General features: G+C 38.7%; 1 protein-coding gene across 1 annotated transcript in view; it reads right to left on the bottom strand.

Moving 5' to 3' along the window:
- Positions 1–21768, bottom strand: part of LOC139157926 (ras GTPase-activating protein 4-like) — a 112561-nt gene extending 90793 nt beyond the window's left edge. The window contains exon 1 of the mRNA XM_070735180.1: positions 21451–21768. Coding sequence (XP_070591281.1) covers positions 21451–21515 — 65 coding nt within the window. The 5' untranslated portion in view covers positions 21516–21768. The remainder of the gene's footprint in view (positions 1–21450) is intronic.
- Positions 21769–22245: the final 477 nt, after the last annotated feature.

The raw sequence follows: 22245 nt of genomic DNA on the forward strand, positions 1-22245 counted from the left end.
ATCGGTTCTTCGGCTGAATGCGGAAGCAGGATGCTGGGAGCTCCGGAGAGGGCTTTCCATGCTTTCCAGCATTGCCCTCGAATTCTTACAGGTCTCAACTACCCTGCTGTAGCTACGGGAGAATCTCACTTCCTTCCTCGTGGCAGGACCTCAGTGGTAGCGCAATAATAATGTTTGCACCTCTATAGCCGCTTCTTGCTCCGGGGAAAGTTTTACTGAATCGTATGGTGTTATAACGTTACCCAAAATAAATTTTAGGATTCTTTTTATTGTGCGAACCTAAAACTTACTGTTTTACGTTTACAGTGCTCCCTCGCCACATCGCAAAAGTCGCTTACTGTTTTCTGTTTACAGTGTTCCCTGTATGCTACTTCGCGGATTTTCGTTTATTGCGGGTGGTCCTGGAACGTAACACCCGCGATAAACGAGGGAACACTATATATTTTGCATGAGGGAAAGAGACTGAAGACTGTCCCTCTGTAATAATTGTCAGAGTATGTGGTAGATACATAGAGTACTCAAGCTGGCAAGATTCCGTCTGCAGGTGTGGTAGAACTCCACTTGGAAGAATCAATACATTGAGATTTTTGGATTTGGGGCCTGATATTATGGTGGCCACAGTTGCTGGAACAAAGTTTGTGCTTTTAAACTGTGAAGCTTGTAATTTTTTTTAAAAAGTGGGTTTGGATGTAGATTCATGATGTCTATCTTGAGTTAAACAAATTAATTTCCTTGTTTACAAGACATCAGCCAGAACTCTGATCAGAGGTCTTTAGAAAATACTCAGAATTGGAGAAAAAAATAGAGGCAGGGAGAAGAATATGCAATTGCTTTATTTCCACCTAATTGTTCAGTCTTAAAATTAGCAGGAGTTTATAAAATGAAAAGAGATGTAAGTTGCTTTCTAGAGTAAATGACAGCCTAATTTTTCAAAGTCTTCTTTGTTAACCTTAAAACATATTTATCTCATTTTTTTCCTACTCTTAAGCAAACCGAGAAAGGCATCAGCCTGTAACAAAACATGTTTTCTTCCGAGAGGCCTTTGGCGCAGTTATCACTGAATAAACAGTTTTTAAAAGGTCACACTTAAATCATTTCCTCTCTGAAAAATTGTATGCTTTGTTGACAAAGTCACAAGGTCGCCAATTAGCTAGGGAGAGCTTTCCAGTAAATCATACTGGCAAATAAGGGCCTCGAATGGACACCATAGAGTTCTAATGTAAAATTTAAAGGGATTCATCCTGTTAAGTAGAAATCTAAAATGGGCCCTTCCTTCAGATGAGTGCAAAACAAAAAGTGAACAGACTAAAAGTGGTCAACATTCTCCTCCAAGCCCAAAAATAAATGACAGAATAATAGATTTGGAAGGGACCTTAAAGATCTTCTAGTCCAACCCCCTGCTCAAGCAGGAGACTGTTCTGGACAAATCCCTTTCTAAAAACCATCAGAGATGATGCACCCACAATTTCTGAAGGCATCCTATTTATTCCACTGATTAATTTTTATCACTGCTAGGACACCTTTTTTAGTTCTAGATTAGATCACTCTTTGATAGGTTTCCATACATTACTTCTTGTCCTGCCCTCAAAGTGCTTTGGAGAATAGATTGTACCCCTCTTCTTTGTGACTCTCAAATATTGGAAGACTGTTATCATGTCATCCCTAGTCCTTCTCTTTGCTAGATTAAACCTACCCAGTTCCTGCAATTGTTTATTATATGTTTTAGTCTCCAGCCCTCTAATCACCTTTATTGCTCTTCTCTGTATTTTTTCTAGTGTCTCAGTATCTTTTTATATCATGAAATTGCATATAGTATAGGTAGTCCTCAACTTATGACCAAAATGGAGCCCAAAATTTATGTCACTAAGTGAGACATTTGTTAAAGTTTTGCCCTATTTATGACTTTTCTTGCCACAGTTGTTAAATGAATCACTGCAATTGTTAAGTTAATATAGAATAGAATAGAATAGAATAGAATTTTATTGGCCAAGTGTGATTGGACACACAAGGAATTTGTCTTGGTGCATATACTCTCAGCGTACATAAAATAAAATATACATTTGTCAAGAATCATGTGGTACAACACTTAATGATTGTCATAGGGGTCAAATAAGCAATGAAGTAGCAATATTAATAAAAATCTTAGGATATAAGCAACAAGTTACAGTCATACAGTCAACATGGGAGGAAATGGGTGATAGGAATGATGAGAAAAACTAGTAGAATAGAAGTGCAGATTTAGTAGAAAGTCTGACAGTGTTGAGGGAATTATTTGTTTAGTAGAGTGATGGCGTTCGCAAAAAAAACCGTTCTTGTGTCTAGTTGTCTTGGTGTGCAGTGCTCTGTAGCAACGTTTTGAGGGTAGGAGTTGAAACAATTTGTGTCCAGGATGTGAGGGGTCAGTTGCTAACTGAATTTGGCTTCCCCGCTGACTTTGTTTATCAGACACTGTCATGGTCATAAAAATGAACCAGTTGCGAAGCATCTCAATTTCAATCATGTGACCATGGGGGTACAGTAATAGTTGTGTGAAAAACAATCATATCACTTTTTTTTTCAATGCCGTTGTAATTTTGAATCATCACTCAATGAACTGTTGTAAGTCGAGGATTACCTGTATTCCATGTGTGCTCTTACTAAAGCACTACAAAGTAGTGCTAATACTTCATGTGAGCTTGAGACTATTCCTTTGTGGGGGGTTTTGCCAGCGGCACAATACTCCTGGCTCATATTTAAGTGGCTGTCCACTAGATCCATCTTGCAGGTACTTTTGTCAAGTTAGCTACCACCTGTTTTACACCTGTGCATTTATTTATTTTTTGACTGTGTACAATGTTACTTTGAGAAAAGTAATGAATTGCATTTTGTTGGAAAGGGTCAGTGTTCAAGTCTGTCTAGAATCCTTCTGGATCTTCAGCTTATCTTCTAAAGTGTTAGCTACCCTATGCCCTTATCTAAATCATTTTTGAAGATGTAGAGGACCAAAGACAGAACTATGGCCTATCCACATGTAGATGTAGTTCCATTGAGGACTACACATTGTGATTTGTCAGCCAGTTACAAATCCATCTGATGGTGATGCTGTCTAACCGATACTTTTTTATCTTCCCATGAAGTAGGTTGTGGTGTACTTTGTCGAATGCTTTTCTGAGGCCCAAGTATGCTTTATCCACAGCATTTCACTGGTCCACCAATTTAGCTACTTTGTCAAAGAATGCAAGATAAAATAAAGATAAACAATTAAAATAAAGTTTAAAGCAATTTTACCCACCCTGACAATCTCCCAATAGATTTGACGTCATCTTGAAATTATGGATGTTAGGTTTGCTCAGTGGTGCTGCAAAAATATTTACAGAATAATATAAACGGAATCACAGTTTTTAGAATTTATGCTCCTAATTTCCTAATCTTTCCATTCCTCTGTCAGCTTGCTTTATTTGATCATGTTTTACACTTCTACAAATGACACACAATTTAACCATGTGTTATCTTTGCTTCTTAAGAGATCATTGGGATCCTTTTTACCTGTGGCCTTTCTGCTCCTCTAGCTCCATACCACCCTTCTCACAACTGGCTTTTTGAAATTACAATATAACTGGGAAAATGTGGTTTAAAAGCAGTCCTCACACTTACAAGTGTTGAAATATTCCTATGGTCACGGGACCAAAATCCAAGCACTTGGCAACCAGCATGTATGCATGCAGTGTCATGTGATCATAATTGGTCACCTGCCCGGGCAGTTTTTGACAAACAGAGTGAAATAACCCTAGGATTCGCTTAGCAACTGCAGTGATTCACTTAAAAACTCTGGCAAGAAAGGTCATAAAATGGGGCAAAACTAACTTAACAACTGTCTTGCTTAGCAACAAAATTTTTGGGTTCAATTGTGGTCATAAGTCGAGGACTACATGTATTATATATTACCTGTATTATGCCAAATCTGGTGAAAAAGGCTTTCAACCTGAGTACATGTATTGTGTATAGCTTAACAAGGAATGCTAATAACATTCACAGGGCTGGTGATAGGTTATACTGCTTTCTCTTCCATGATAAATATGCACATTAGAAATTCAGATGGAGAAAAAAATGGGGGGGGGGTAGTGCTTTCACTGTTTGAATAATGCAGTGCTGAAGAATAAGAGTCTAAAAATTTATAAGCTTATTTGTCAATGCATATGGGTTATAAAACCTGACACTATACTCCGCATTTTCCCTTTTTTCCATCATTTCCAGCATTTCACTTTATGCAAATTTGTTTAATACTTGAGAAAAATGTTGTCAGCCTAGCATAAAGTGAGGGAAGCCAGTATATAGCTTTACATACATCCATATGTATATGCAAAACATTGTTTGAAAAGCAGAATACAGAGTCCTTGTTTAGGGACCATAATTGGGACCGGCAACTCAGTCCACTAAATGAAGCAGTCACTGTGGAACCACAACTGTGCTTATGATCTTAGCGAAGAACATGAAAGTGATGATTAATTGCAAAGTTTCTTTTTCATTACTATTGTATTTCCAACTAGTCATTGAAAGAGGCAGTTATTAAACAAGGACTACTGTCAAGTGCTAGGGAAACCAGAGATCCAGATAGTTCAAATGGGTATAATGATTTATTGCAAGCTTAAGTTCTCTACAGGAATATAAACTTCTAATGGCCAAAGGAAGATAATAGGAGATAAGAGTAGAAGGAATTCAAGGAGGGCTGGACTTAGATCTCTTGTTGGTGCAAAGGGACTCATGGCTGATGATGTGTTTGACCCCTCCCTCAGTCTTATCTCCTACGGTAAGTCATCTCCTACAACTACCTCTAGCTGGTTTGAGCGGTCTTACAGAAAACAAAGCATACGTATTTCAAAAAAGAAGTACAGCTCTTTTATAATTCCCCTCTGGACAAGGAGAGGACGAGATTGCCCACAAGTGCTCCAGACAATTGATCCCCATGAGGAGTCTTCAAGAAGTCTCCTGCTGGTTTAGAGCTCTGAGAGATGGGGGAGTAGCCATCTTGTTACTATAAATTCACATACTGTACAGTGGTATCTCTACTTAGGAACTTAATTCGTTCCGTGACCAGGTTCTTAAGTAGAAACGATCTTAAGTAGAAGCAATTTTCCCATAGGAATCAATGTAAAAGCAAATAATGCATGCAAACCCACTAGGAAAGAAATAAAAGCTCGGAATTTGGGTTGGAGGAGGAGGAGGAGGAGGAAGAAGAGGAGGAGGACAGTTGCTACCCAGAGCAAAGGGAGCGTTTCTTTTCCCTGGATGCTGGCAAAGGTTTATTCCCTGTCCAAGCGCCCAGAAAAAGGAAAATGCTTCGTTTGTTCTGGACTGCTAAAACCTCCTTAAGCGCCACCGAAAGGCTCTTCTGGCAGCCCAGATGACCGGGATTAAAGGGGGAATGGCAGGAAACTGGCAGGGTCTTTGTGCCGCTCTCAAATTTCCTGAAAATTTTTTCCGGGCTTGGGTTCTTAAGTAGTAAATGGTTCTTAAGTAGAGGCAAAATAATCTTGAACACCCGGTCCTTATCTAGAAAAGTTCTTAAGTAGAGGTACCACTGTACTTCCTTTTCTAATTACTTTCAAAATTGGCTTGTTAACTGATTTTCAGCTATTGGGAATCTTTGAATTGACAAGTTTTTACAGCACCAAACGAGTTTCCTTCAATTCTTAGTGAAGGACGTTTTACCTACATATTTAAGAACTTATTTTATTTCCTTTTGCAATAAGCAAAAAAAAAAATTGACTAAAACTTTGATTTAAAAAAATTACAAATAAACCAGAGGTTAGCCTAAATTTGAAATAAGAGTTGGAATTAATTAAAAAGAATCTTTCCCATGGGAAAATGCTATTGTTTTGAAATATAATGATAAAAAATTTAAAATGGGACACTAGAGGGAACTAAAGATTACACTTGAAGAAGAACATCTAAATTTAATTTACAGTTGCAGAATGAAGCAAGATATTTTAACACTGAACATATTAAAGCTTTAGAGAACAGGCTTGTTTCTTGAAGAACTTTATGAGAAGGAAGAGAGAAAAATGAAAAGAAATCAAATTCAATAACATTATTGGAAGAAAAGAACTATAAATTAAGATTGCTAGAAATAAAAGGAATTCAAGTTGGTTTATTTGATCAAGATTAAAATAATATTATCTCTGGCAACTTTTAATGGACTTTTGCTGACATGGGAACTAAAACAATGTTTTATGGATTTTTTTTTGGACAATAAGGGGGGAGATGTGCGAAGAACAGATTGTTCTACTTTAAGAATAAGATGGAATAAAATTGCTTATACATATGATGATGAGTCACTATATACCTATTTATATTTTTACTATATGCTTATTTGTTCTTTTTCTTTGTTTTCCACTTTTTCTTTCTTTTCTGAACCTTCTATTTTCACTTTGCATTGGTTTTTTTACCATTGTAAGCCCCTACATGGGGCTACCTTTGAAGAGTGTTCAGAAACTTCAGATCATGCAAAATGCAGCTACGAGAGCAATCATGGGCTTCCCTAGGTATGCCCATTTCACACCAACACTCCGCAGTCTGCATTGGTTGCCGATCAGTTTCCGGTCACAATTCAAAGCGTTGGTCATGACCTATAAAGCCCTTCATGGCATCGGGCCAGAATATCTCCGGGACCGCCTTCTGCCGCACAAATCCCAGCGACCGGTTAGGTCCCACAGAGTTGGCCTTCTCTGGGTCCCATCGACTAAACAATGTCGTTTGGTGGGACCCAGGGGAAGAGCCTTCTCTGTGGCGGCCCTGTCCTTCTGGAACCAGCTCCCCCCAGAGTTTAGAATTGCCCCCACCCTCCTTGCCTTTCGTAAACTTCTTAAAACCCACCTCTGCCACCAGGCATGGGGGAACTGAGACATCTTCCCTGGGCCTATACAGTTTATGCATGGTATGTTTGTGTGTGTGTATGTTTTGTTTTTAATAGGGTTTTTTTTAGTGACTTTTAATTATTAGATTTGTTATATATTGTGTTATTATTGTTGTGAGCCGCCCCGAGTCTACGGAGAGGGGCGGCATACAAATCTAATAAATAATAAATAATAATAATAATTGTAATTATAATCAAATAGCCCATTCTCTTTAGGTTTCAAAACATCATCTAACAACTTTTCTAGGATATAGATAGGAAAATATGGCCCTTTTATGATCCACAAATTCCAGAATTCCTGACCCAGCCTGGCTTATAACAAAATTTCAAACATATGACCACTGTGGCATCCCTATGGACACATAAAAATTCAGATGCTTGGCAACTGACTCATATTTATGACAGCTGGCACTGACTCATATGTATGACGGTTGCAGGGGTCTGGAGTCATGCAATCACCTTGTGCGACCTTCCGACCATCAAAGTCAATGAGGGAAACCTGATTCGCTTAACTTTCGTGTTATTAACTTAACAGCAGCAGGGATTTTACTTAACAACTCTGGCAAGAAAAGTTGTATATATTTATTTGTTTGTTTGTTTTGTTTTGTCAAATACACAATAATACACAATGAGGGTTATAGAGGATATAATCAGGTAGTTATATGTGTTAAAGGGGGAATAGAGAAGAAAATAAAGGAGTGAAATATAACTGTGAGAGAATAGCAGAAAAGATATAGGTATAGAAGAGAAGATATATGATATATAGGAGAGACAATAGGACAGGGGAGGGTAGGCACTCTGGCGCATTTATGTACGCCCCTTACTGACCTCTTAGAAACTTGGTGAGGTCAACCGTGGATAGTCTAAGGGTAAAGTGTTGGGGGTTAGGGGATGATACTACAGAGTCCGGTAGTGAATTCCACGCTTCAACAACTTGATTACTAAAGTCGTATTTTTTACAGTCAAGTTTGGAGCGGTTAATATTAAGCTTGTATCTGTTGTGGGCTCTTGTGTTGTTGTGGCTGAAGCTGAAGTAATCTTTGACAGGCAGGACGTTGCAGCATATGATTTTGTAGGCAATACTTAGATCATGTTTGAGGCATCTTAGTTCTAAGCTTTCTAGACCCAGGATTGTAAAGTGGTTGTAAAACTCACTGAACCTGTGTCTCACTTTGCGACAGAAAATTTGGGCTCAATTGTGAACCTAAATTGAGAACTGCCCATATTCCAAAGTACTTCCCCCTTGAGATCATCCGTCCTTCTATATGTCAATAATGGTCAGACTTCCCATTTTGTGGCCAGAGGTTCCACATTTTCAGTTGTCAACGTCACTCATGCAGACTGGTAAGAAGAAGAAAGTGGTGAAACATCTTGGATTGAAAGGCAGAGCCAGGAATCTGTTTTTCCCCAGCTTGGGTGTGTAAGGGAGGCATCATTACATTTCCAGATAGGATTGCTTCTTGCTGTTCATTTTAAGACAGTGGTGGTGAACCTATGGCACAGTAGCCACAGGTGGCATGCAGAGCAATATCTACTGGCACTTGAGCTGTTTCTATAGCTCAGCTCCAACATGCATGTGTGTGCTGGCCAGCGGATTTTTGGCTCACACAGGCACTGGGAGGATGTTTTTGGCTTCGAGATTGTCCGGAGGCTTGGAGGGAGGGCATTTTTACTCTCTCCCGGCTCCAAGGAAGCCTTTGGAGCCTGGGGAGGGTGAAATACGAGCCTATTGGGCCCACCAGAAGTTGGGAAACATGCTGTTTCCGGCCTCCAGAAGGCCTCCGGGAGGGGCAGGGGAAGCTGTTTTCACCCTCCCCAGGCACTGAATTATGGATGCGGGCACTAGCGCATGCATGATAGCACGTGTGCACGCTGTTTCGGCACCCGAGGAAAAAAAGGTTCGCCACCACTGTTTTAAGACATTAAAAGCAGTAGTGGGTTCTAAAACCCGTTACTACGAGTCTGCGGAGAGAGGCGGCATACAAATCCAATAAATAAATAATAAATAAATACTACCAGTTTGCGCTTGTGCTCACGTGCAATGTTTCTGCACATGCACAGAGGCGTCCCGGGTGAGTGGGCAGAGCCTCCTGCTGCCAGAGCTACCAGTTCATAGAACCGGCCCAAATTGGGAGCAACCCACTGCAGATTAAAAGGCTTAGCCTTCTCGGGTATCAGCAAGAACACAAGACAAGAAGGACAGCCAGACAGTTAATTGTATGTAGGCGTGTGAAGCAGGGAAGAGGGGAAACAAATGAGGGCACATGCACTCTGGTGTTGCAATGCAACCTCTTCTTCTTACACCCTTGGGTATGATATTGTGAGGCAAGGGACAGAGTTTCCACCACCCTGTGTGTCTTCCACTTGAGGAGTTGTTGTGATTAGAAAAAGATGTCTCTGGAGATGTGCAGAATGACTCGAGGCTTTCGAAAAAATGGGTGAAGGTGAAACAGAGTTACATTCTGCCCTATATTTGACTCCTTTTCGGTCCCTATAATTGCCAAATTACAGCAGTCAAAATAAAAGAAACCACGGCACCCAGAGTTATATGACAGGAGGAACATGACAGGGTTAATAGGTTTGACCACGGTTATGCCATACTTTAATCTCTTTTTAAGTATTAATAATATGAATATGGAATTCAGATTAAGCCTAATATTGAGAGGGTTGGGGTTTTTTGTTTTTCACTTATGTGGAAACTGCATAAATGCAAAAAAGCATCTTTAATTTGTTTTTTACATTTCTATAACAGTGGATCAAACAAAAACTGGGGAGGCTCTAAGAAAAGGTATTTATGGAAAAAACAAGGGGAGGAAACATATAAACTTTTTATTATGCCAGAATCCCTTAATTCAGGATAGAGTTCGGGTACCAGGATGGAGCTGAGCATTTACTGGCCAAATGCCCTTCCTGATGCCTATGTGGAGTTCACAGCAGATATTTTCTCTTTGCACCCTAGGAGAGAAACATCTGCACTACTTAGGATTGAACTCTCAAACTTCCAAGTAGGAGATTAGTGTCTTCACCACTACACCCCCGTGCTGAATACACATACACACGCAGAGTGTATGTATCATGATCTAAGTATAACAATGGCATGACTACTTCATTGCTGACATGTCTGTGTGTTGATTTCATATTGATTTGTTGTGCATACTGCTGGATCTAAGTCAAATTCCTTTCTCACACACACCTACATTATATATATGCAGTTTTAGACAATATATATGCAGGTTTAATTTATAGCTTTCAACCAACTTTTCATCTTTTCTAACGTGAATACCCTTTTCTTTGTTTTGAATACAGAAGCCACTTTTAATCAATTATTATGTCCTGGTATTTCATTCCTCATTATCTGTTTCAAACCACATTGGTCTGAATGGATATCCTTATTTGAAGAACAAGTTAAATACAGTGGTACCTCGAGATACGAGTTTAATTCGTTCCGGACCTGGGCTCTTAAGTCGAGCAGCTCTTATCTCGAATGACTTTTCCCCATAGGAATTAATGTAAATAATTTTAATTGGTTCCAGCCCTCAAAAAACTCACAAAGTTAGTCTAAATTATGCAGAAAGACATGTTTTTAATGAAGAAATGTACATGTACATATAAATGAATAATGAAGTTTCTTTCACTTAACTTGTAAACTTTCTTAAACTTTTAAATTTACATATGTTCAACTTCTCTGCCACCCAATCCTGTAGGACAGAGGTCCCCAACCCTTTTTGCACCAGGGACCGGCTTTAAGCGATCAAGAGAGGAATGGGTGAATGAATGGACGGAGGGTGGGAAGGAAGGAAGGAAAGAGGGAAGGGACAGGAACAGAGGAAGGAAGCAAGGAAACTTATGAAAGGGGAGAGTAAGAGAGGAATGAGTGAAGGGAGGGAGGGAGGGAAGAAGGTGGGAAGGAGAAAGAAAAGAAGAAATAGAGGAAGGGAAGGTAAAAGAGAGAAAGAAAAAGAGCAAGAAAGAAAGAAAGAAAGAAAGAAAGGGGGAAGGGACAGGAACAGAGGAAGGAAGCAAGGAAACTTATGAAAGGGGAGAGTAAGAGAGGAATGAGTGAAGGGAGGGAGGGAGGGAAGAAGGTGGGAAGGAGAAAGAAAAGAAGAAATAGAGGAAGGGAAGGTAAAAGAGAGAAAGAAAAAGAGCAAGAAAGAAAGCTGCAAGCACCCCCCCGAGCCCCCCAGGCCGGCTGCAACCTTTTAAAACACGCGCGCCGCTTCGCAGCTGTCTCCTGAAGCCGAACGCGGAAGTTAGCGTTTGGCTTCAGGAGACAGCTCCTTGGCGCTTGTATCTCGAATTTGGGCTTGTAAGTAGAACAAAAATATCTCTTCCCTCCCAGCTCTTATCTCGAGTTGCTCTTAAGTAGAGCAGCTCTTATGTCGGGGTTCCACTGTACTGTACTTCCTTTACATCATCTCTGGGTGTACCTCTACTGAACTGTAAAGATTTTATTACACAGATGGAACAGGAACACTAGGATTTTTTTTTCATTGGAATTCAATTATCCTGTTGCCTTAGCATGGAATATGCAAATGTATTAATTCATCTGAGTTACTGCATAGTGTATGCTTCTTATCCAAAAAGCAATAATTATGTAGTTAAATCCTTAGGAAGAAAAGATTTTTTAAAAAGTTAACACTTCATATACCAAATCTATTTCTAAAATGATATAGACTCTGTTTTTTGGCAATTTGAACGAATATCATGCTCCAAGGTTATTTTTATTGAATTGTATCAGACAGTGATCCCAGGAAAAAAAGTAAACTATTGCCTTTTAGTTTTGCATAAATTAAGCAATACAATCCTAGTTGTTTTATACATGATTCATGAAGGAAAAGAGTTTATAGATCCAACGTCAATTGTTTGTTTGGGTTTTTTTATTCCAAACTGAAAAATAATAGTTCCTTTCTCAGCAAAAGATAATCAAGTTGTCCGGGTATATATGCAAAGTAATGCAGGAGGACTAGATAAGATATCAGAATATATTGTGGGAATTAATGAACCAGATAAATGATAAAGACACATTTGTAGAAAAACAATGGTTTTCAGTGCAAAATATCCTCTGTTTTCTGTATACAGGAACTTTACATCAACTATATTCAGTTTACTTATAAGTAGATATTCAACCAATCCAGGTTAGAAGTAGATACTAAACCAATCCAGGTTACAAGTAGATACCAAACCAATCCAGGTTTCTTCATATCACTATTACTACTCAATATCTAACTCATGCTCAAACTGCTCCAGACAGCCAACTAAAAACCACCATCAACAACAAACAACCAAGGGAAATAATGAAGTTGATTTGCATCTTATAATGCCCTTGGCCAATCACATTGCAGTTCACACCCAAAGACTCAGCATTAGCATGCTTTACATTTTATATTACCTTATATCGTAATACAATTAAATATCACCCAGGATAGCTAATCCTTACACAAGTAAGATTCTTTTCTATAAAATATCCAAAGCTATCACAGGGCCATCCTCTCTTAATCGCTTTGCTACAAAAGGAGTGGAGATTATTGGGCATTTGTGAAGATCAGTCCAGGGAACTGTAAGCAGGGAGATGGGTGGCACATAAATTTAATAATTTATTTAATTATTAAATTTATGTGCCACCCATCTCCCTGCTTACAGTTCCCTGGACTGATCTTCACAAATGCCCAATAATCTCCACGTAGATATTGAGGTAAAGGAGTCCCAGCAGATTTTACTGTGCTAGTCATTGCTGATTATGGAGTGGTGCAGTGGCCTAGAAGTGGAGCTTTCGCCTCACAATCAGAAGGCCGCGATCTTCGGTAGAGGTAGATATTTATCTCTACTGAGAGTATATCTGCTGAACAAAACTCAGCATTGGCAACAGGAAAGGCATCTGGCCACTAAACACTCAACTCCATTCAGTTGCCCTGAGGCAGAAACGAGAGCCCATGTGGAGCTCTGGTCTCAAACCTGGGCTGCTGGCTTTCTAGCTGATAAGCCCAGAGTCTTAACCACTGAGCCATCGTGCCTCCCCCAATTAAATAAATAAAAATGAAACAGTGTGCTTCCAAACATGCCAATCTGGCTATTTCTGGATGTTCCGGCAGGTCAGGAAGTAAACTAAAAGCTGTTCATGGTATTCCAGATGATGGAAGACACATTTGGAGGTGTAAATGTCTATGGAGATTCTCAGTCATCTGGGTCATGTTTGTCCTGAATGTCCTTTTTCCAAAAGTCCAAAGCTGATATTTGGGCATGACCACCTGAGTATTAGATCCATGTCCTTCCTGGCTAATCAAGACCATTGAGAGACAACTTAACAGTTGCTAAATCCTTTTGAGTGAAGGGTGGTCCAGCTTGGGAATAATAATAATAATAATAATAATAATAATAATAATAATAGCAGCAGCAGCAGCAGCAGCAGCAACCTTGTCTTCTACTCCAACCCCTTGCTTAGGCAGGAAACCCTACACCACTTCACACAAATGGTTATTCAACATCTTTTTTAAAATTTCCAGTGCTGAAGCATTTACAACTTCTGGAGGCAAGCTGTTCCGCTGATTAATTGTTCTAACTGTCAGGAAATTTCTCCTTAGTTCTAAATTGCTTCTCTCCTTGATTAGTTTCCACCAGTAGTGGGCTCCTGCTGGTAAGGCTAATTGCACACAGCTCTCTGGCTCTTGTGCATGAGCACGCGTTTGAGCGAAATTTTGCTTCCCGCACCTGTGCAGACAGCAAAATCTCGCACGGAGATGCATGTGTGTTTTGGTGAGGTTTTTGGTCACACAGAAACAAAAAACCTCGCCAAAACACGTGTACATGTGCGTTCCCATGTGAGACTTTACTACCTGCACAGGTGCAGTAAGCAAAATTTCGCTCAAGCACACACTCATTCGCCAGAGCTGTACGCAATTAGCCATACCGGCAGGAGCCCACTTCTGGTTTCTACCCATTGCTTCTTGTTCTACCCTCAGATGCTTTGGAGAATAGGTTGACTCTCTCTTCTTTGTGGCAACCCCGGAGATATTGGAACGCTGCTATCCTGTCTCCCCTGGTCCTTCTTTTCATTAAACTAGAGTTATCCAGTTCCTGCAACCTTGATCTGTCTCTTTTCAAGACGCCACTGAGGGATCCAATAGTATTGGACATTTTTTGTTCCAATTTCATTGTTCCTTTTTTAGGTAAAGTGATTAATAAGGCAATTAGACAGAGGACATAAGAACCAAGTTATCTGACATTTTCAGTCAGGTTTAAATCCAGGATTTAGCTAGCATTAATCACAATTGTGGATGCTCTCTGGTGGGGCTCAATGGTCTTCAAATATATAGGGAAAGTACTACAAGATATACATGAAAAAACCAAGTTGATAAATTTTTGTTTATTTTTCCCATTCATCTGTAACTCACTTTATGATTGGCTATAAGCTGCGGACATATACTGGTCTATTATCTGATTTTTAAAAAAGATAAACAATGATATACATATACGGTATATATATTTTAATATAAACGAGTGCTTCAATGGTTAGATGGGCCAGACATTGGTATTTGACATAGATCTTTTTAACATTTTCAGTGTTCCCTTGACTTTCGCGGGGGATGCGTTCCGAGACCACCCGCGAAAGTCGAATTTCCGCAAAGTAGAGATGCGGAAGTAAATACACTATTTTTGGCTATGGACAGTATCACAAGCCTTCCCTTAACACTTTAAACCCCTAAATTACAATTTCCCATTCCCTTAGCAACCATTTAGATTATTACTCACCATGTTTATTTATTAAAGTTTATTAAAAAAAATATTTATTAAAGGTGGACGAAAGTTTAGCGATGACATATGATGTCATCGGGTGGGAAAAACTGTGGTATAGGGGAAAAAACAGCAAAGTATTTTTTTTAATTAATATTTTTGAAAAACCGTGGTATAGACTTTTTGCGAAGTTCGAACCCGCAAAAATCGAGGGAACACTGTATATTTTATTATGTTTTATTAATCTAGGTGAAATGTTAATATATTTTGCTTGTCCATACATGATATGCCATTTGCTAAACAAACAAACGAATGAATTAAAATTTTTTCCCCATGACATTATAGGATAGTTTCAGATGAAAAATCACTTGAGCTTGTATTTGTATATTTATTTATTTTGCATGCCACCTATTCCTGTGTGTTTAAAAAAGTGTGTTTTGGTCCACTATCAATCAGATCAGCATGAAATAAAAGCGACTCCTTTAAAAAATAATACATTTATCCATAGGTCCACTATTTGTTTGTTTGTTTATTTTTACTTTTATGCTGCACAACTCCCGAAGAATTCTGGGGAGCATCCAGCAAGAAAAACAGTTTTTAAAAACAGTTTAAAATACTTAATTAAAAACCCTAATAACACATACGTAACTCTCACTTTCACTCATGGCCAGATCTATGCAATATTTAATTCAATCAACGAATGAGATTCTATCAGATGGCAATTGTCTATAAATAGGACTTGGATAACCTGTTTGGTCTGATCTGAAAGGAACTTTAGAATAATATTACCAAACTGGCTTTAATTCTAATAAAACATTTTTTTTAATTCAAAAATTTAAAACTGAATTTAAATTACCTTAGAATGATTCTAAGCAGTTTATTCAAATTATGTTTTTCTTATTTGGCAGTCCTGCTTCTGAAACGTATTAATTTCATTAAGTATTCATATTTGTTAATTTTGGAAGAATTTAAGTATCCCAGAAACTACTAATTTGAAGCAATAGATGAATCTGAAATTAATTATTGGCACATTAGTAGGGATAAGGAGTGTCAATATCTTGTTTTTCATTTTAAAATATGAAAATAGTCTGGTATCTTTAGAAAATACTATTATTTTATATTATATTATATTATATTATATTATATTATATTATAGATGTGTATAAATTGGATCATTATAAAGTGACATTGATCTTGATTAATTTTATTTAAGAATCAAATTTAACATACATATTTAAAAGTAATTAATTATATAATGAAGTAATAATTTTGGAGAAAATATAATTATATTATAGACTGGTACAAATTGGATTTGTGGAAATTAAAATGTTATATCTGAAGCATTAGAGGGGAAGACATAGTATAAGGAACAATGAGTTTATTTAAGCTTTGAAATTGGAAAAATATCTGCCTTCTCCTGTATTGTAAAAGACATTAATTATATACTGTATTTATTTATTTATTATTTAGATTTGTATGCCGCCCCTCTCCGCAGACTCGGGGCGGCTCACAGCATAACACAACAATTTATAACAAATCTAAATATAATTTAAAATATTTAAAAGAACCCCATTTTGCTAACAAACACACACTCAAACATACCATACATTAATTGTACATGCCCGGGGGAGGTGTTTCAGTTCCCCCATGCCTGACGACAAAGGTGGGTTTTAAGGAGTTTACAGAAGGCAGGGAGAGTAGGGAGTTCTAATCTCTGGGGGGAGTTGGTTCCAGAGGGTCGGGGCCGCCAGAGAAGGCTCTTCCCCTGGGGCCCGCCAACCTACATTGTTTAGTTGACGGGACCCGGAGAAGGCCCACTCTGTAAAGTATTTAATATGAATTGACCGTTCAATTCTGAAAATAAGTAATTGTGGAATTTTTAGGGGCATTTAGTTATGAGAAAACAGGGGTTTATTAAGCGAGAGAGAATAACTAGCAGAGGAAGTAAATAATAGTATTAAAAATTAATTGGAGAATGAAACAATCTGTGTAAACTTGGTGACGAAATTAGACAAAGGAGGCAGCATGTTATTAAGGACATATACAAAGAGTAACAGATATGAAATTAAGTAGTATTAATGATATTTAGTAATGATATATGTTAACTACGTTGATTTATATGACATATTTTTTTAAAGTGGGGAGAAAATAATAATTAAAAAATCTTTATAATTAAAACTATCCACTCGGAAGGATTTTAGGGAGTGTAAAAGGAACTAGAAAAGGAGAGAAAGGAGAAAGAGTAGAAGGGAAGGTAGAGAAGGAGGAAGGAAAGAGGAGGAAAGAGAGAGCAGAAGGAAATGCAGAGAAGCAAGAAGGAAGGAGAAGGAGATGGTAGTAGGAAAGGGGAGAGAAGGTGTAAGAAAATAGGTACTAGAGGTGGAATAGCCACCAGAAATAGAAAGAGGGGAGTAGAAACAGAGAAGATTGAGATGGACTGAATAATAAAATTAAAATTGGAATGTAACTTAGGTTACTGTACTATTGTTTTTAAGCAATAATATACGTATATTGATTTCTACTGGAGGTATATGTGCTGTATGTTATCTATGTTTTTTATGTAGAGAAAAAAAATCTTTTACTGATTTAAAAAAAAAAAGAAATGCCTTCCAAGAGATTGCAGCATTAATCCATTCAGCTGCGGCTCATCTTCTTACTCCCATATTTTGGCTAATATCCACAGGATTCTTAACATAAATTTAAATAAATTGTTGCAAGTAAAGAATGTGAATATTCTTGACTATTCTTATTTATTATCTGATTTGCATAATGTCAACTTCAAAGTGACTCTCAGGGATTTTCATCCATAAAAAAATAAAATAAAATAATATTATCATAACAATAATTTTAAAAATACACTAGTTCAGCACTTGAAATTTACTAAGATATCAAGAATGGTGCAAATGGAACAGCCAAACACCACACAATATTGAATACTAAGTAAGCAATCAAAATCATACTACGAAACTGTAACGGTAAAGATACAGGCAACAATACTATAAGTCATAAGTAGGAGATAGGTAATAGGAAGGATGAGATGAATAACACCGTAGTATTACAGACTAAGTAAATAGTTTGACAGTGTTGTGGGGATCTCAATACAATATTTGGTTTCAGTAGATTTTTGACATTTTGAAAAGAAAAGAAAAACTGGTCACATTTCTGCTCCCTGAAAACCAAAATTCTACTTTCAATTCCATCCTTCATTTTGGCTCACCATTGTTTACACTTTCCCCAAGGGTTTTTGGAGGGGGATGAATGCCTAAAACTCAGGATTGACACTTGGCAACTATAGACCCTCCTCATTTTAGGATCACAGTTTTGTTGCTAAACAAGACAGTTAAGTGAATTTTGCCTTTCTTACCACAGTTAAGCAAACCATGGCAGTTGTTAAGTTATTAATCCAGTTGTTAAGTAAATCTGACTTCCTCATTGATTTTGCTTGTTAGAAGGCGATTAGATGACCTTGGGACACTGCAATCATCATCAATACATGCCGGTTGCCAAGCAACCGAATGTTGATCACATGACCACAGAGATGCGGCAAGTGGTCGTAAGGATGAAAAATAATCATGAGCCACTTTTTTCAGGGCCTTTGCAACTTTAAACAGCCACTAAACAAATGGTTGCAAGTCAACGACTACCTATATTGGATAACTCCCCGCAGTTTTCTTGGCAAGGTTTTTTCTGAAGTGATTTGTTCTTGTGTCATTCCTAAGGCTCAGAGTCACTGGACCATGATCACCTGGTTGGCTTTGTACCTAAGGTAAAATTCAAACCCAGGTCTTCTGGTTTCTTCTAGTGCCTTAACCACTGCAACATATATCAAATTTTTCCCATTTCTGGAGGTCTTTAAGAAGAATCCAAATAACAACCCCTTGACTGATTGGTTGGTTTTCTTGCAATTGCAGAGGGTTGAACTAGATCAGGGATCTGCAACCCACGGCTCTTGAGCCGCATGTGGCTCCCTGCCACTCAAAATATGCATCACAACCGCCAACGTGCGACATCCTCCAGCACATGATTGAGCTTTTCGACCCATAGCATAAAGGTAAAAAAACGATATATGCAGTGTTATCTTCATTTTAGATGTCAAAATGGTTTTGTGACTCCCAGTAGTATTTTCTTTTCTGTGGGAAACGGGTCCAAATGGCTCTTTGAGGTTGCCGACCCCTGAACTAGATGCTTCTTAAAGACCCTCCCAATTCCATGATTATTTCCTTAAAGCCCAGGCAAAGACCATCCAATATTTTCCTTTGGGTGGGGGGAGGATCTTTGCAAGATAATAAAATTGCTGCATTTTCTCCCTTTTCATTCTCCATATTTTCTTTTAGACAGCCACGGTTTTTCCTGTTTCTATTCCTCCAACATCAAATAATGCTGAAATTCTAAAAAGAAGGCTCATTTAATTCCCAATTTCGGGGTAAGAAAAAGAGACCCAAGAGCTAGGTTGAAATCTGGCACACACAAATTCCGATTTTAAAGATCTTGCCAAAAACCCCCCAGTGTTTAGCTTTATTTGACAGCCATTTTATTGCCTGTGTTCACTCAACACAATTAACCTGCCGGCTGGATTAACTAAACCATTTCTGAGCATCCCTTTTCACACTGGATACAAAACAGACCAAACTGGTTGAGCTATAATCCCAATTGCAAGGATCAAAAAGAAGCATCCTTTCCAAAACCACAGCCATAACCAGCTAGTACTGTATGTCTGAGGAACATTATTACCGGACTCCATAGTGTCATCCCCAAACCCCCAACACTTTACCCTCAGATTATCTACGGTTGACCTATCTAGATTCCTAAGAGGTCAGTAAGGGGCGAGTACAAGTGCACTAGAGTGCCTTCCATCCCCTGCCCTATTGCTCTCCTATATCTCCTATTCCTTTCTTCTATTCCTATATCTCTTCTTCTATTCTTTCATTGATATGTTCTATTACTATATCTTCTTTTCTATTCTTTCATAGATATATTTTACTATGAGTATCTCCTCTATAACCTTCATCATTTTACTATGTGTGCGTGTGTGTGTGTATATATATATGTGTGTGTGTGTATATATATATATGTATGTATGTATGTATGTATGTATGTATGTATGTATGTATGTAGATTGTTCTGAGTTCGGGTTTTGCCCTGTGTAATATTTTGCATGTTTATGCGACGTTTCGGTGAAATCACATCCACCATCATCAGGCTGAAGTTTCCAAGCTTCGTGCTGTTGTAAAATTTTACAACAGCACGAAGCTTGGAAACTTCAGCCTGATGATGGTGGATGTGATTTCACCGAAACGTCGCATAAACATGCAAAATATTACACAGGGCAAAACCCGAACTCAGAACAATCTACATACATATACCTGTGAAAATTTACAAAAACAAATATATATATATATATATATATATATATATATATATATATACTGTATATATATATATATACGTATATACGTATATATATATATATATATATATATATATATATATATATATATATATATATATATATACACACACACACCCACTAAAACTCTCATTGTGTATTGGACTAAATAAATAAATAAATAAATAAATAAAAACATGTCATACCATCCCGAACCTTATTTAGACGATGCCACAAGCTTCCATTTGAATTTGCAGACACAGATTTATGAAAATGCGTAGAGGTTTTAAGAAATCCCAGCAAATTATCTTCAACAATGTGGATGGACACTTGCTGGGTGAGGGAATACAGGTGGAAACACTCCCACCTCCACCCTAACCCCAAGGAAAATTTCTCTATTTGGGTTGCATCATCATCATCATCATTATTATTATATAGTAAGAGTCTTATGAGCCCGGGAGCATATAAATCCAATCAGTAAATAAGTAAATAAATAAATTATTATTATTATTATTATTATCATCATCATCACTATTATTATTACTGGAATTTGGAGACCCACATTTCCACATCTGAAAAAACCATGCCAATGGATATTTATTTATTTATTTATTGGATTTATACGCCAACATCTCTTTCAGTCTCCCACATGCGACACCTGCCAAGCTTGCCTTTTCGGAGGGAAAAAAAAGTCTTACCTCACGCACCACTTTTCCATTTTTAAAGACGGTTTGCAAACGCCTCAGCTTTTGAGCCCCCGGGGGGGACGGTGCGGGCTTTTTTGTTTTTGTTTTACCTCAAGCGCCGGTTGAGTGAGAGGAAAATTTGTAAAGTTACTCAAGCGTTAAGAACCAGCCCGTCCTTCCTCCAACAACCCACCTCTCCCTACTTTAAGCTAGCAAGGGACTCCCTAGGATGGGCGCAGAAGACCGTGCGGGCTGCTCCGCGAAGCGATCCTATAGAGCAGTGTTTCCCAACCTTGGCAACTTGAAGATATTTGGACTTCAACTCCCAGAATTCCCCAGTCAGCATTCGCTGGCTGGGGAATTCTGGGAGTTGAAGTCCAAATACTGTACTGTATCTTCAAGTTGCCAATGTTGGGAAACACTACTATAGAGACTTTAGGATCCTATAGATCCTACAGAGGTAGGGTCTCCTGCACGTGCGAGGGGTTGGACTAGATGACCTGCAAGGTCCCTTCCAACTCAATCAGTCAATCAATCAATCAATGGAACACACACAATCTAAAGTCAGTAGGGAGCAAAATACACCGAGGGTTATTGCGGGAAGACTCATCGCAATGATTACGAGTCCACGGAGAGGGGCGGCATATAAATCCAATCAATCAATCAATCCACAGGGGCAAAAGCAAAGAGGTGCGGAGCGAGATACGCGCATCTACTGTTGTTGCTATCATTGTGGTTGTTGTTTTTTTACTTACATGTCTTTGGCGGGCAAATTTTTCCCTTCCACTATTCGGATAAACAAGGAGCTCCTTTTAGCCATGGTTCGGTCTCCGCGCTGCTTGGCAAAGAAGGACCGCCAAAATGAAACATTAGCGCCGGGTCGCCACAAATCGGCCGGCGGGCGGGCGGGCGGGCGGACTTTGGGCTGGGTTGATGACGCCCCTACGCGATGAAGACACTTAAGAAAAATATCTAGATAATGAGAAAAGCAATAAATAATATTTGGAACGAGACCCGAAAACAGTCGGCGGAACGACCAGTAACTCAGCGCCCGCCCGCATTTCCACGCAACCTTGCCCGGGCTCAGCTTTCTCCGTGTATATATATACTGCATATACATGGGGGGTACCTAGGAAAGGCGCACTCGTGCCCGGTTTTCGGGTTTTTTTTCACCGCTCGGCCAATCGGAAGGCGAAGAGAGGGAGAAGGAGGCGTGGCCTCGAGGACACGGTCCGCTGTGAGTGGAGGAGAGGAGCCCTCGCCGTCCGGAGGAGTCCCTTTTCATGCTTCCCAATTGTGACTTGAGGGTTCCGAGTTGAAGTCCGCCCACGCCTGGCCTCGGATTGCAACTTCTCCGGAGCAGGTGCTCGTTGGCGCGTGAGGTGGGGTGTGGGGGTTGATGGGCCCTGGGGAGGAAGGCAGAAGATCCACTCTGTGTGTATGTGTGTGTGTGTGATGGGTTTTTATTTTTATTTTATTTCGTTTCGTTTTATATTTTTATTTGTTTGTTTGTTTGTTTGTTTGTTTATTCATTCATTTATTGGTCAAAA

Source organism: Erythrolamprus reginae, chromosome 1, assembly GCF_031021105.1.
Source record: "Erythrolamprus reginae isolate rEryReg1 chromosome 1, rEryReg1.hap1, whole genome shotgun sequence".
Lineage (NCBI taxonomy): Eukaryota > Metazoa > Chordata > Lepidosauria > Squamata > Dipsadidae > Erythrolamprus > Erythrolamprus reginae.